This window comes from Ahaetulla prasina, chromosome 2, assembly GCF_028640845.1.
Source record: "Ahaetulla prasina isolate Xishuangbanna chromosome 2, ASM2864084v1, whole genome shotgun sequence".
In the NCBI taxonomy this organism is placed as follows: domain Eukaryota; kingdom Metazoa; phylum Chordata; class Lepidosauria; order Squamata; family Colubridae; genus Ahaetulla; species Ahaetulla prasina.
In genome coordinates this window covers 20,442,689-20,456,203 of record NC_080540.1, presented here as the reverse complement: position 1 = coordinate 20,456,203, position 13,515 = coordinate 20,442,689, and the positions used below count along the sequence as shown (strand labels likewise).

The window sequence follows — 13,515 nt, the reverse complement described above, 5'->3', positions numbered from 1 at the left end:
TCTCTGAGCAGGCTTCCCAATGGCTCAGCCTGGCATGGCCACCCATATGGAGCAAAGGGACGGGCTGTGGAGGTCGAACTTTCAGGAATACTGGAAGAACCAGTCCTTGACAAAACTTATTCCCGGTGAGGCATGGCTAAAATAGTCAGAAATAATAATTATATTTTTATTCTCTACATTCTGTCCTTATGCATATAATCATTTGGGGGGGGGGGTTGGGGGGGGGAAGAAACATGCATATAGGAAAGGTATAGTTAAAAGTGGATTTTCATTCATTGTAGGAGCTATCTGTGTATGTATGAAAGCGGGGAGTAGCATCATTTTTGTGCTATACATTGCATACAGGTAGTCCTCAAGTTGTAATCACAGTAGGGCCGGCCCAACAGAGTCATAGCAATAGCACTAAGACTTATATACTGCTTTATAATGCTTTTACAGCCCTCTCTAAGTGGTTTTACAGAGTCAGCATATTGCCCCCAACAATTTGGGTCCTCATTCTACCACCCACCTCGGAAGGATGGAAGGCTGAGTCAACCTTGAGCCTGGTGGGATTTTTTTTTTAATTTTTATTCAAAAAGTTTTACAGAAATTTCCCCCCCCTCCCCTCCCCCCTCCCTTCACAACCCCCCCTCCCCCGACTTCCCGGAACGAGCACAAGGTATAGTTAAAAATAAAACAAACATGCTAAAAAATTTCCATTCCAACTTAATTATACCCCTACAATCATCAATTCCTAACTTCCTCCAAAAACAATCAAAAATAATACATCATAATCATTCAAAAGCAGTCTGATAACTCTTAGTCTGATATCTATGTTGAATATAGTCAATCCATTTTTTCCATTCCTTTAAGTATCTTTCTTGCATATTGTCTTTCAAAAAGGCTGATATCTTCGCCATCTCAGCCAAATTGGCAACCTTCAATATCCATTCTTCTATTGTAGGTACTTTTTTTTTCTTCCAGTATTGTCCTATTAGTAATCTTGCTGCTGTTATTAGATTTAAAATCAATTTAGTCTCAATTACTGTACAGTCCGTAATAATTCCCAACAGAAGAGCCTGGTGGGATTTGAACTGCCAAATTTCAGGCAGCCGATAGCCAGCAGAAGTGGCCTGCAGTACTGCACTCTAACCATTGCACCACCGAGGCTCCTCATAACTCATGGCGGTTGTAAATCAGGTGACCCACATGATCGATCCAATTTTATGCCTTTTTTTTTGGTGGCAGTCATTAAGTGAATAACACAGTTGTGAAGCACCTACATGGTTGTTAAGTGAAGCCATGGTTTGTTATGGGTCAGTTTTTATTGAAAGTAATCAGTTACGGAGTTGGAAGGGATCTTGGAGGTCATCTAGTCCAACCCCCAGCTCACACAGGAGACCTGTACTAGAGATTCGAACCACCGAACTGCTGACCTTTCTGATCAACAAGCTCAGTTTCTTAGCCACTGAGCCACCTAGTCAGGGTTAAATGTAAAATGGGGTCGTGTGATCGTGAGATGCTGCAAATGTCCATATATGCAGCCTGGTTGCTGAATGCCCAAAGTGCTCCCCTCCCCCCACACCAGGTTAGGTCCATTGTAACTTCTAATGGTCACTAAGTGGTCAGTTGTAACTTGAGGACTACCTGCATACGACAGCTGAATATGTATCTAATGGCACCTCAGTTCTTAGATAACTCTGGTAGATGTTTCATTAAACAACATGGAGAAAAAAATTCTACTTTATAGGATACCATGGGGTTGGGATTACTTGAGTAATCCCCTTATTAAAATTAAACTAACATGGCACAGAAGAATGTGCAAGTTTTTATTTATTTATTTATTTATTTATTTATTTATTTATTTATTTATTTATTCATATTTTTATACCGCCCTTCTCCAAAGACTCAGGGCGGTGTACAGCAAATAAAACAACAAAAATCCAAAACAAATTAAAATACTATAACAAGTTTAAAAATCTAATTCGACCGCTGTATACTTAAAATATTAACTAAAATATTTTGACTGCCTCATGAACTTTGTAAATAACGGGGTGGAAAAAAGCAAGAAAGAGTAAACATTAGGCCAGTTCTTTTGGTCATAAAGTTTAAATTCAAGCTTAGTTTCCAAATGGAGATTGTAGTCAGAACATTTCATGGAGAAAAAAATTAGTTGCGTCTCTCAACCCTCAAAACTCAGAAGCAGTAAGACTCCTGCAAGCAATGCTCATGGGAGACTGGCAGGACGCAAAGATAAAGAAATACTTATATCAGCAATTATCAACAAAGTCAGAAGGGAATATTGGCAATTAGATTAAAAAGTCAATTAAACCAAACTGTGGATGAAGATGGACCTTCAGACAGTACAATCCTCTTAAAACTGTAGGAAGCCTACTTCAGCATTTCCTAAGACATATAAAAATTAGTAGTTATTTTGAGACAAGAAGACAAAAGCTCCCCAGCCATAATTGGGAAGTACCCTAATTAAGAACAATTAAAATATCAGAAGAATTTGCAAGCTTTCAATAACAGGTGGTCCTTGACTTACAACCATTCATTTGTTCAATTACAACAGCACTGAAAAACATTACATTGCCAGTCCTCACACCTGTAACTGACATAGCATTCCAACAGTCACGTGATCAGTTCCTTGACATCTGATCTGTATCTACAGTGGTTGCAGTCATGTGATCATCAACTGATGATCTTCCCAGCCAGCTTCCGGTAAAGCAAAGTCAATAGGGAAAGCCAGATTCGCTTAAAGACCACATGATTCACTTAACAACTGTAGTAATTCACTTAACACCCCCTGCAAAAAAGGTAAAAATCGGGCTTGACTCATTTAACAACCAACTTGTTTAACAACATAAATTCTGATCTCCATTGTGGTTGTAAGTCAAGGACTATCTGCATGTACACTATCAGCCTCTTGTTGTGGTGTGTTTGGAGCCATTGCTGAGCTATCAAAGTCCTGCCTTGTTTTATGCAAGAGTTTCTTCTTTTTTAAAAAATAGTTTTTATTAAACATTTTTCATATAAAAATTAGTAGTTATTTTGAGTCAAGAAGACAAAAGCTCCCCAGCCATAATTGTTTTTAAAAACAAAACAAAAAACAACAAAAAAAAACAGAAAAAACAAGACACACATAACAATGTAGAGTAGTTTTACAGCCTTCCATATCAGCATTATGTCCTGTTTTTATAATTCGCTCTTCTACATTGCCTTCCTATCGGTTATAACAACTATAATGATATAATAACTATAACAATACTAGTTACCCATATCTACATTATAATCAGTAATTTAAATTTAATAATACTTGGTAACTTTGGTTAATATTTAATCAATACTAATTTAAAATTCCTATTTCTTGTTTTGGCTTCTGTTCTCTAGCCACTTATACATTCTATTCCAAACTTTATAATAATCCGACTGTCAGATGAAAAGAAGCGAGACATCTGACAGTCTCTTGTAGCAGTGGGAAAACTTTTGGGTTGCTGTTTGGTTTGCAAGTGTGCTGAATGGGGAAATAATGGGGTAGGAATGCTTTCAATCCAGAAATCTGGCCTGTTGGGCTTCGCACAAGGTCTAAAAGTCCAAAAAACTTCCTTTGCAGGAGATATTTCTCAACCAGGAAGCCCCACCAGCACGACACCATTGGGAAGATTGGTGGGTCATTTACAAGCCACGGACTTCCTAAACTCTGACCTTCCTTACCTCAGAGAGGAAAAAGAGGAGAAGCAGATTGTGCAGGGAAGCTCTGATGAACCTGTTCCCTTAAGAAAAAGCACCCAGGCTGCGGAAGGCCCTCCGGCTGACGTGGGAGAAAGAAAAGATTCTTGCCCCAAATGTGGGAAAACTTTCTGTCACAAATCGGCCCTCACCGCTCACCTGAGAATCCACACTGGAGAAAAGCCGTATCACTGCCAGGAGTGTGGGAAAAGCTTTAACCAGAGCTCGGCCCTCACTCAACACCAGAGGATCCACACCGGAGAGAAGCCCTACGCCTGCGTCAGCTGCGGCAAAAAGTTCAGCCAAAGCTCTGCTCTGACCCAACACCAGAGGATTCATACCGGGGAGAGGGCGTACGCCTGCCTGGATTGCGGGAAGAGCTTCATCTACCAGTCAGCTCTGATCCGGCATCGGCGAATCCACACGGGGGAGAAATGCTACATGTGTCCTGATTGCGGGAAAGGTTTCAACCAAAGCTCCAACCTTATTACGCACCGGAAAATTCATAAAGGCGTGGAAGGTTGGTGAACAGCGTCTGTGAGAGTGTCCTTCTCCTTCTGAATGCAACTTATGAAGGCCAACCGTTCCACTGGTTGGTCGTTCCAGTTGTAGAACAGCTTGCCTTCAGAAATTGGGGAATTCACAGGAGGTGTTAAAGAAGACATTGGACAGCCATTTGTCTGAAATGGTATAGGTTCTCCCAGTGGTGAAATGTAAAATTTGTTACTACCGGTTCTGTGGGCGTGGCTTGGTGGGGGGTAAAGTGACTGGGTGGGCGTGGCCAACTTTTTTTTTTTTTACTGTTAAAAGCATTTTTTCTACAACCTCTTCAGCCGAAGAGGTTGTAAAAAAATGCTTTGTTACTACCGGTTCTGTGGGCGTGGCTTGGTGGGGGGTAAAGTGACTGGGTGGGCGTGGCCAACTTTTTTTTTTTTACTGTTAAAAGCATTTTTTCTACAACCTCTTCAGCCAAAGAGGTTGTAAAAAAATGCTTTTAAAAGGCTCCTCTGACAATCCCGGCTGAGTTGCCTGATCGTCAGAGGCTTTTGTTTTCTTTTAAAAGCATTTTTTTTTGCCTTTAAAAGAAAAAAAGCCTCTGACAATCAGGCAACTCACTTGGGATCCTCAGAGCCTTTTAAAAACATTTTTTGTAGAAAAAAATGCTTTTAAAAGGCTCTAACAATTCTAGCTGAGCCGCGCGATCATCATTGCTTTTTTTTTACTTTAAAAAGCATTCTTTTGGCTGAAGAAAAAATGCTTTTAAAAGTAAAAAAAAAACCTCTGATGATCTCGCGGCTCAGCTGGGTATGGGGGGGTTAGGGATTTTTGCTATCGGTTCTCCGAAACACCCGCCGCCATCGCTACCAGATCGGGCGATCCAGTCTGAACCGGGAGCATTTCACCCCTAGGTTCTCCTGCTTGAGCAAGGACTTGGATTAGAAGTCCTCCAAGGTCCTTTCTAACTATTATTCTGTAATTCCTGTACAAGTAGTCCTTGACTTATGAAAGTTCACTTAATGGCTGTTCAAAGTTTCAACGGCACTGAAAAAAGTGACTTAATACAGTTTTTTACACTTTGCATCATCCCCATGGTCATATGATCAAAATTCAGATGGTTGGCAAGTGATTCGTATTTATGACTGTTGCAACCTCCAGCGGTCATGTGATCAGCTTTTGCGACCTTTTGACAAGCAAAGTCAGTGGGGAAGCCCGATTCACTTAATAACCATATTACTAACCCAGGGGTCTGCAGACTTGGCTCTTTTAAGACTTGTGGACTTCAACTCCAGAGTTCCAGTCCACAAGTCTTAAAAGAGTCAAGTTTGTAGACCCCTGTACTAACCTAATAAATGCAATGTTTCACTTAACAAATTGGCAAGGAAGGTCATAAAATGGGACAAAATTCACTTAACAAATGTTTCATTTAGCAACATAAATTTGGGGCTCAATTGTGGTTGTAACTCAAGGACTACCTGTATTTTTCTATTGCAGTGGCCTTTTACCTGGCTAGATGCCCTTCAGATGAATGTGGAATGCTTCTCCCAGCATCCAAATTGGGAATTCTGGGGGTTGCAGTCCCAACACATCTGGTGGCTGCCATGTTAGGAAAGGCTGAGTGAGCTGATTCCCAAAGAACATTTTATTGAAGATTCTTATCTCATAACGCTTGGTCAGTTTGTTATATAACCATAATAATAGCATCTGCCTATATCCCAGGTTCTTGGGAAGGACTTGATAGCTGGATAAAAATGCCAAATCCAGTCTAAAAATCTGGCTGGCTGTATGACCAACCATAATTTTTTAAATCTATATGCTGCCCAATTTGCAATCACACTGTGAGATATAAGACCCAAAAATTTTAATCCTCACAATTCATAAACAAGTCTGGTTTACAAAATCAAAGGTTTATTGGAGATAAAAGGAAGAAAAATAAAAAGCGGTTGCAAGCGCGGCCTCTTAAACCCTTCCCAAATGCATTGAGTTCAAAGAGCGCAAGAAGCAGTTTTCAAGCTACACATTTTATACTCCTACACAATGCATGCCATGCTTAAGAAACTCCCCCCTAACCCCCTTATTCTACTAAGTCATTTCTTTAAGTCATTTCATCTTCTAAAGGGTCATCATAACAATTTCTCCGGAGGAACAGATATCATATCTTGTTTACTAGTAGCTTCGTCCTGGGCGGATGTTCCTAATTAACTGAATTGTGGCCTTGCCTTGGACATATGTTCGTGTCTTCCAAGAAAGATTTTTAGCAAGTCATCACGTACTGTTTCACTGAATACAATTTGTGGTCATTTTATGATAGTAAGAATATCATAGCTTTTTAATACATTACACTTTATAAAATAGTAACTTATTATTAATTTCCTTCAACAATGAATCGCTATTGTTATTATTGCTCTTTTTTCTTTGATCTTATTTGATTAAGTGATTCTCAAACTTCCCTCTAAATCAGGGGTCTTTCGGACCTCAGGGACCACTAAATTCATAATTTTAAATCCCGAGGACCACTAATATGAATTTTTAAAAAAGATAAATAGTATTTAGTGCAATATAAAAAATGCAAATACTGTAATTTTTCTGTGGACCACCGAAATTTTCTCACGGACCATCAGTGGTCCACGGGCCACTGGTTGGTGACCACTGCTCTAAATATTGAAGACTATGGTTGATCTAATTAATTTAATACCATTTATATGCCATTTATCCTCTAATGTGCTCCATACTACAGAAGCCATTAAATGGTATGGTAATAGCAATATACATTTAATATATTTGACTTCAAGTATCAAGGTTGACTCAGCCTTCCATCCTTTATAAGGTAGGTAAAATGAGGACCCAGATTGTTGGGGGGGCAATAAGTTGACTTTGTAAATATATACAAATAGAATGAGACTATTGCCCTATACATTGTAAGCCGCCCTGAGTCTTCGGAGAAGGGCGGGGTATAAATGTAAACAAAAAAAAAAAAAAAAGACCATTCTGCAGAAACATTTTTTTTGGCTAAATTTTTATTTATTTTGAAGATTTGCATAGTGACCAAGTTGTGGTAGTTACGATTCCAAGCAATGTACATCATATCCAAACAAAAAATGGAGACCTACAAATAAGAAACCTTACAGAGTCAAAAGAAATTAAATTCTGTAAGCAACATAATAGAAATAAAATAGACTTCTTGGTTATATGTAAGATTTTCAGGAGACTTACATCAATACTGGATAATGTGATAGCAATAGCACTTAGACTTATATACCGCTTCACAGTACTTTATAGCCCTCTCTAAGTGGTTTACAGAGTCAGCATATTGTCCCCAACAATTGGGTCCTCATTTTACTGCCCTCAGAAGGATGGAAGGCCTGAGTCAACCTTGAGCCTGGTGAGACTTGAACTGCCAAATTGTAGGCAGTCAGCAGCCAGCAGGAAGTAGCCTGCAGTGCTTCATTTTAACCACTGCGCCACCACAGTTAGAATATTCTAAGGGCAGTGCAACCACCCAAAACTTTAGATCTAGTTATTTGTTTTATTTTATTATTCAAATGTCTCATTATTTTTTCAAATAACCCAAGGCAGCAAACATATCTAATACACCTTCCTCCCCTTATTTTTCCCACAACAACAACCCTGTGAGGTGGGTTGGACGCAGAGGTGGGTTTCAGCAGGTTCTGACCAGTTCTGGAGAACTGGTAGTGGAAGTTTTGAGTAATACAGAGAACCGGTAAATACCACGTCTGACTGGCCTCGGCCCCATCTATTCTGTGCCTCCCGAGACCCAGCTGATCAGGAGGAAATGGGGGTTTTGCAGCAACCTTCCCCTGGAGTGGGGAGGGAATGGAGATTTTACAGTATCCTTCACCTGCCACGCTCACCAAACCACGCTCACCAAGCCACGCCCACCAAGCCATGCCACGCCCATCAAGCCATACCCACAGAACCAGTAGTAAAAAAATTTGAAACCCACCACTGGCTGGACCGAGAGAGAGAGTGAATAGCTCAAAGTTACCCAGCTGGCTTTCATGGCTAAAATGGGACCAGAACTCACCATCTCCCACTTTCTAGCCTGATGCCTGCTAGGCCCACAAACAAACTGTATGATGGCTTAAGTATAGCTTTTGCCAAATTGTATATTTACCGAATTCCCAGCCAGGACGGCCATTGTTCAGCATTTGATGGAGAAATTTTGCTTAGCATTATGTACGAAGGCTTCATTTAGTGGTGAGGTAATTTTTTTTAAAAAAGAAAGGAATTCCTAGCCCAGATCTCTCCTCCGCTTCCAAAAGGAGTGTTCAGTGAGATTTCTTATATGAACCATCTCTGCTTTGTGGAATTAACACTATCTGAACCTTGGAAGGACATAAGAATCTGCCCCCTTATTGCCGTCTCTTCAGGGGTTTCATACAGTTGCGTTTTTCACCAGTTTCTTGAGATTGAACCCAGACCTACATACAAAATGTGTTCTCTGCCACTGAGAAGTGATTCTCATAATGAGCTGCTATTACTATATTTGCAGTTTCTGTCTGACATTATACTTACTTGTTTTTTGTTTTGTCCGTTTATCCTGAAGGTAATGGAACAGCCAATGGGAATGACAAAAAAAGTTCCGAGCTTGAAAATCGGGTGCAGTTAGAACCGCCTAGCAACACTTATACGACATTCCAGCAAGCTTGCCCTCAGAGTTCTCCTTTGGAAAAATGCCTTTTGGACTGGAAAATTCCCAAGAGAAACCCTTCAGATCAAGCCCAGGCGGCACCTGTGCCTAGCACGGGAAGTTTGATATCTCAGAAGGACGCTGCAAGAAAAGTAGGCATCCCTAGGGTGAAACGGCCCCTTATCTGTCATGTCTGTGGAAAGAACTTCAGATACAGCTCCCATCTGGTCAACCACCAGCGGATCCACACGGGAGAGAAACCTTATCACTGCACAGACTGTGGGAAAAATTTCATTCAGAATTCAGCGCTCAAAAGGCACCAAAGGAGTCACCGAGGTGATAGGCCCTATCGGTGTTCAGACTGTGGGAAAAGCTTTAGTCGGAATGCCCATTTGGCGAAACACCAAGGGATTCACACCGGATTGAAACCTTACGAGTGCCTGGACTGCGGGAAGAAATTCAGTGTAAAGATGAACCTTGTGATTCACCAGCGAATTCACACAGGAGAAAAACCGTACATGTGCTTGGAATGTGGGAAAAGCTTTAGCCAAAGGGCTCATTTCATTATCCACCGGAGAATTCACACGGGAGAGAAACCTTACGAATGTCCCGACTGTGGGAGAGCCTTCCGCGTGAGCTCACACTTGGTTACACATCAGAAGATCCATATGGCAAAGACTTCTTTCATCTGTCCTGACTGTGGGAAAAGTTTTAACGGGAGCAAACAGTTCGTTCAGCATAAGAAATGTCACACCACTGGAGAAAACAGACCCCTGCCAAATTCAGGGGTAACTATTAAGAGCGAACCCTGAATTTCCTTATTAGAAGTGAATTCCTGGTTCAATCAACCCTGAAGTTGAAGAGGGCATTTCTATATGAGGGAATCAAAGGAGGGAAAACGTCTCACAGCTGTCTCTTCTCATGGCCAATTTATGAGCCTTTTTCTGCGCATAGAGCTGTATTCAAGGCAGTTCTTAACAGGTTAACAGAGTTGGAAGGGACCTTATAGGTCATCTAGTCCAACCCCTCACTCAAGCAAGAGATTCTACACCATTTCTGACAAATGGCAGTCCAATCTTTTCTTGAAAGTCTCAAGTGATGAAGCTCTCACAACTTCTGAAGGCAAGCTGTTCCATTGGTTGATTGTTCTCACTGTCAGAAAGTTTCTCCTCATTTCTAAGTTGAATCTCTCCTTGGTCAGTTTCCATCCCTTATTCCTTGTCTGGCCTTTGGGTGCCTTGGAAAATAGCTTGACCCCCTTCCTCTCTGTGGCAGCCTCTCAAATACTGGAACACTGCTATCATGTCTGCTCCAATCCTTCTCTTCACTAGACTAGCCATGCCCAGTTCCTGCAACTGTTCATCTTATGTTTTAGTCTCCAGTCCCCTAATCATCCTGGTTGCTCTCTTCTGCACTTTTTCTAGAATCTCAACATCTTTTTGATAGTGTGGTGACCAAAACTGGATGCAGTACTCTAGATGTGGTTTTACTAGGGCTTTATAGAGTGTTATTAGTTGATTCAGAGAGGAATTTTTCTCAATTTTTACATTTTAAATTGTTGGGGCAGAGTTGAGATCCAAAGACAGATAATACAATACTGGCTTGGGTGTGGAAAGACCTGATTTCAGCCATAGGATTTCATTACACAAACTAATCTTATTGAGAATAGACGGAAAAAAGCTTTTTGTTTGCTGTCTTTGAATTCTTTAGACCAAGAACAGAGTGCCACAAATAAGATACTATTCCCAGAAGAGAACCATCCAGTGGAATCATTGGACATCTCCATCGTTTCTGAACAGCATCCAGGGTAGCAAGAAAAGGACGGAGGAACTAGGAATAGCTTGGTTTTTCCTGAAAGGGCAGTTCTTATGATTGCACTGGGTTCCAGCTTTGGAGGACAGAAGCAGGGGTGGAATCCAACCGGTGCTGACAGGTTCTGGAGAACCGGTAGTGGAAATTTTGAGTAGTTCAGAGAACCGGCAAACACCACCTCTGGCTGGGCCCAGAGTGGGGTGGGAATGGAGATTTTGCAATATCGTTCCCCTGCCATGCCCACCAAGCCACACCCACAGAACCGGTAGGGAAAATTTTTGAATTTCACCCCTGGACAGAAGGCGCCTCTCCTGGCATCCACCAAGTGGGCCTTTGCCTTGAATTGAAGGAGGGTGAATTTGTGAAATACCACTAAGGCTGGCCAAAATATTCTATTATTTGAAGTGAAGAACCGGGTGTCTGGCCCTCATTCTGTTCACACCACCCCAACTACTTTCCTAGCTGGATTTTATTTCAACTTTGGCAATTAGACATCTTTTTGTGCTAGGCCACTAGGTGGCAGTCTAGCTTAGGGGCCCTAGGAGAATGTGGGGGAGGAGGGCTGCTCTGAATCAGTAGAATCTGTGCACTGAAGATGTTACCTAGTTGGGTAACAGCCAGAGGCAACAAGCATGTATGTGGCTCCCCAAAATCTATCATATGCTTTCCACCTCCAAAATTTGCCAGCAGATTGCAACTGTTAGTGTAACAGAAAGGGGAAATAATGATATGTAACTAATTTAATGTAATTTTAATTACATATAAACTACTGCATCCATTCGTATTTAACTATTGTCCTTGCCTAACTGTTGTCTTTTGGGTGTGGACTCTGAACTGCAACCAAGAAGCCAAGCACAAGCATTGGCCTGAGAAAGGCATATCAGAATGCCCAAGGATACGAACAATCCCACAACCCAATCAAGTTCAGGCTTGACAATGTGTCTCTCTGCTGTACCGAATAATAGTGCAGAATAAACCTACTTTAATGTAATTATGACATTAAATGAAGTGATTTCTGTCTCATGAATTGAATTCAGAAATCTGTTCCGGGGGAGGGGGAAGGGAAAAAGAAGAACCAAATTCTGCCTCTTTCATTAGCATGCCTTTGTATTTTGTCTTTAGTCACGAAGAAAAGAAAAGTAACTTCTATACTTGTGATAAAATGGAGCTAATTTGGCTAACATTTAATCTGATGGGAATTTTTTATTCCCAAATCCAAAATACTATTTTTGAACTAGTACTGTATTTTAACATGTTGTAAGGTTTGTTTAATTTTTTTTTTTTTTTTTTTTTGGCTATTCAGGAAACTGTTGAGAGAAAATAGAATTTTGTGAATACGGTTTTGTGAAAATGATCCTTTTCGGATTCCTCCCCCCCCCTTTTTTTTGCATATCTTTCAAAATGTGTTTATCAGAACTTCATGTGGGTCTTGTTGATATATAAAAGGAATCGGAGTGGACAAATAATACCAACGTTTGGTGCTTATTTCAATGATTTCATAACCATCCTATCATGCAGTGTACAACTTTGTGCAGTTCAGCCAATGAAATTAAAGGGCCAGTGGTATGAATACTTTATTAAACAATAAGGACTGACTCAGGCCATCTCTGCCTTACAGGACATTCTCAAGCCACTTCTTTGTAAATTTGTCGCTTCAAAGATTACACAAATATTACTATGACCTACCGACAGAAGATAATATTTGTAGCTCAGATTTGATCTGTGGGGTCCCTGGTGCTCTTTAAGCTTGATTTGCTTGTTTTTCTTGCCAACCTGTCATTACCAAATTCGGTAACATCATCAGTGCACTGATAATATTACCTAATTTGGCAATGAAAATAACCAAGCTTAGAGAATACCAAGGACCCTACATCCCATGCCTTGCTAAAAAGAAATCATGAAGACTTCTGTTGATGGCTTTCAGTCTGGAAAATTTTATAAAACTATTTCCAAAGTCTTAACCCTTCACCAATCCACAATCAGAGCTGACGAAATGACCGAGACAATAGTCACTCTTATCGAGAACGGCTGTCCTGCCAACACATATTCCTCCACAACCACAACTGGGATGGAATATTGTTGCTAAATAATTCGTTGCTGATTTTACAACCTTTTTTTCTGTGGTCATTAAGCAAATCTGGCATCCTCCATTGACATAAATTGTTGGAGACCAGCTGGAAAGGTAGCAAATAGGGATCATGTGATTCCAGGATGCTGCAAATGTCATTACTTATATGTTGGTTGCCAAGTGTCTGAATTTTGATCATGTAATCATAGGGACGCTGCGAAGGTCATAAGTGCGAGGACTGATTGTAAGTCATTTTTCAACACCGCTGTAATTCAGGTCAGTAAAAGGAATGTTGTAAATCAAGGACTATCTGTATAGAATGGCATAGTAATTTTGTGAATATTTAAGATAAGGCAGTTCAAATGAAAATATTAATCACTGATTGAAGAACATATTTTTAAAGTTAGCGTACTTATTATTATTTTATTATTATTTATTATATTTGTATACCGCCCATCTCCCGAAGGACTCAGGGCGGTTCACAGTCAAAAAAACAGCAGAAAACATATAATACATAAAAAACAGCTAAAAGAATAGATAGTTAAATTCAATTGATGCTCTAACTTTTAAATACAAATTTAAAACCTCATTTAAACCCCTTTTTTAAAAATCCCAATTTAAAACTACATTCAAGCTAGTCCTGCTCTTCGAAACAGCAACGTCTTCAGCTCGTGGCGGAAGAACTTGAGATCGGGGAGTTGACAGAGCCCCAGAGGGAGCTCGTTCCAGAGGGTAGGTGCCCCCTTGATTTATAATAACCATTAAAAGCAATGGG

The 13,515-nt window shown here is 40.5% G+C and overlaps 1 protein-coding gene across 1 annotated transcript in view; it reads left to right on the top strand.

The window, feature by feature from the left end:
* Positions 1 to 13,515, top strand: part of LOC131190316 (zinc finger protein 420-like) — a 43,576-nt gene that overhangs the window by 13,557 nt on the left and 16,504 nt on the right. Inside the window, exons 6-8 of the mRNA XM_058167596.1 lie at positions 12 to 125; positions 3,596 to 4,231; positions 8,777 to 9,483. Of these exons, the coding sequence (XP_058023579.1) occupies positions 12 to 125; positions 3,596 to 4,231; positions 8,777 to 9,483 (1,457 nt within the window). The remainder of the gene's footprint in view (positions 1 to 11; positions 126 to 3,595; positions 4,232 to 8,776; positions 9,484 to 13,515) is intronic.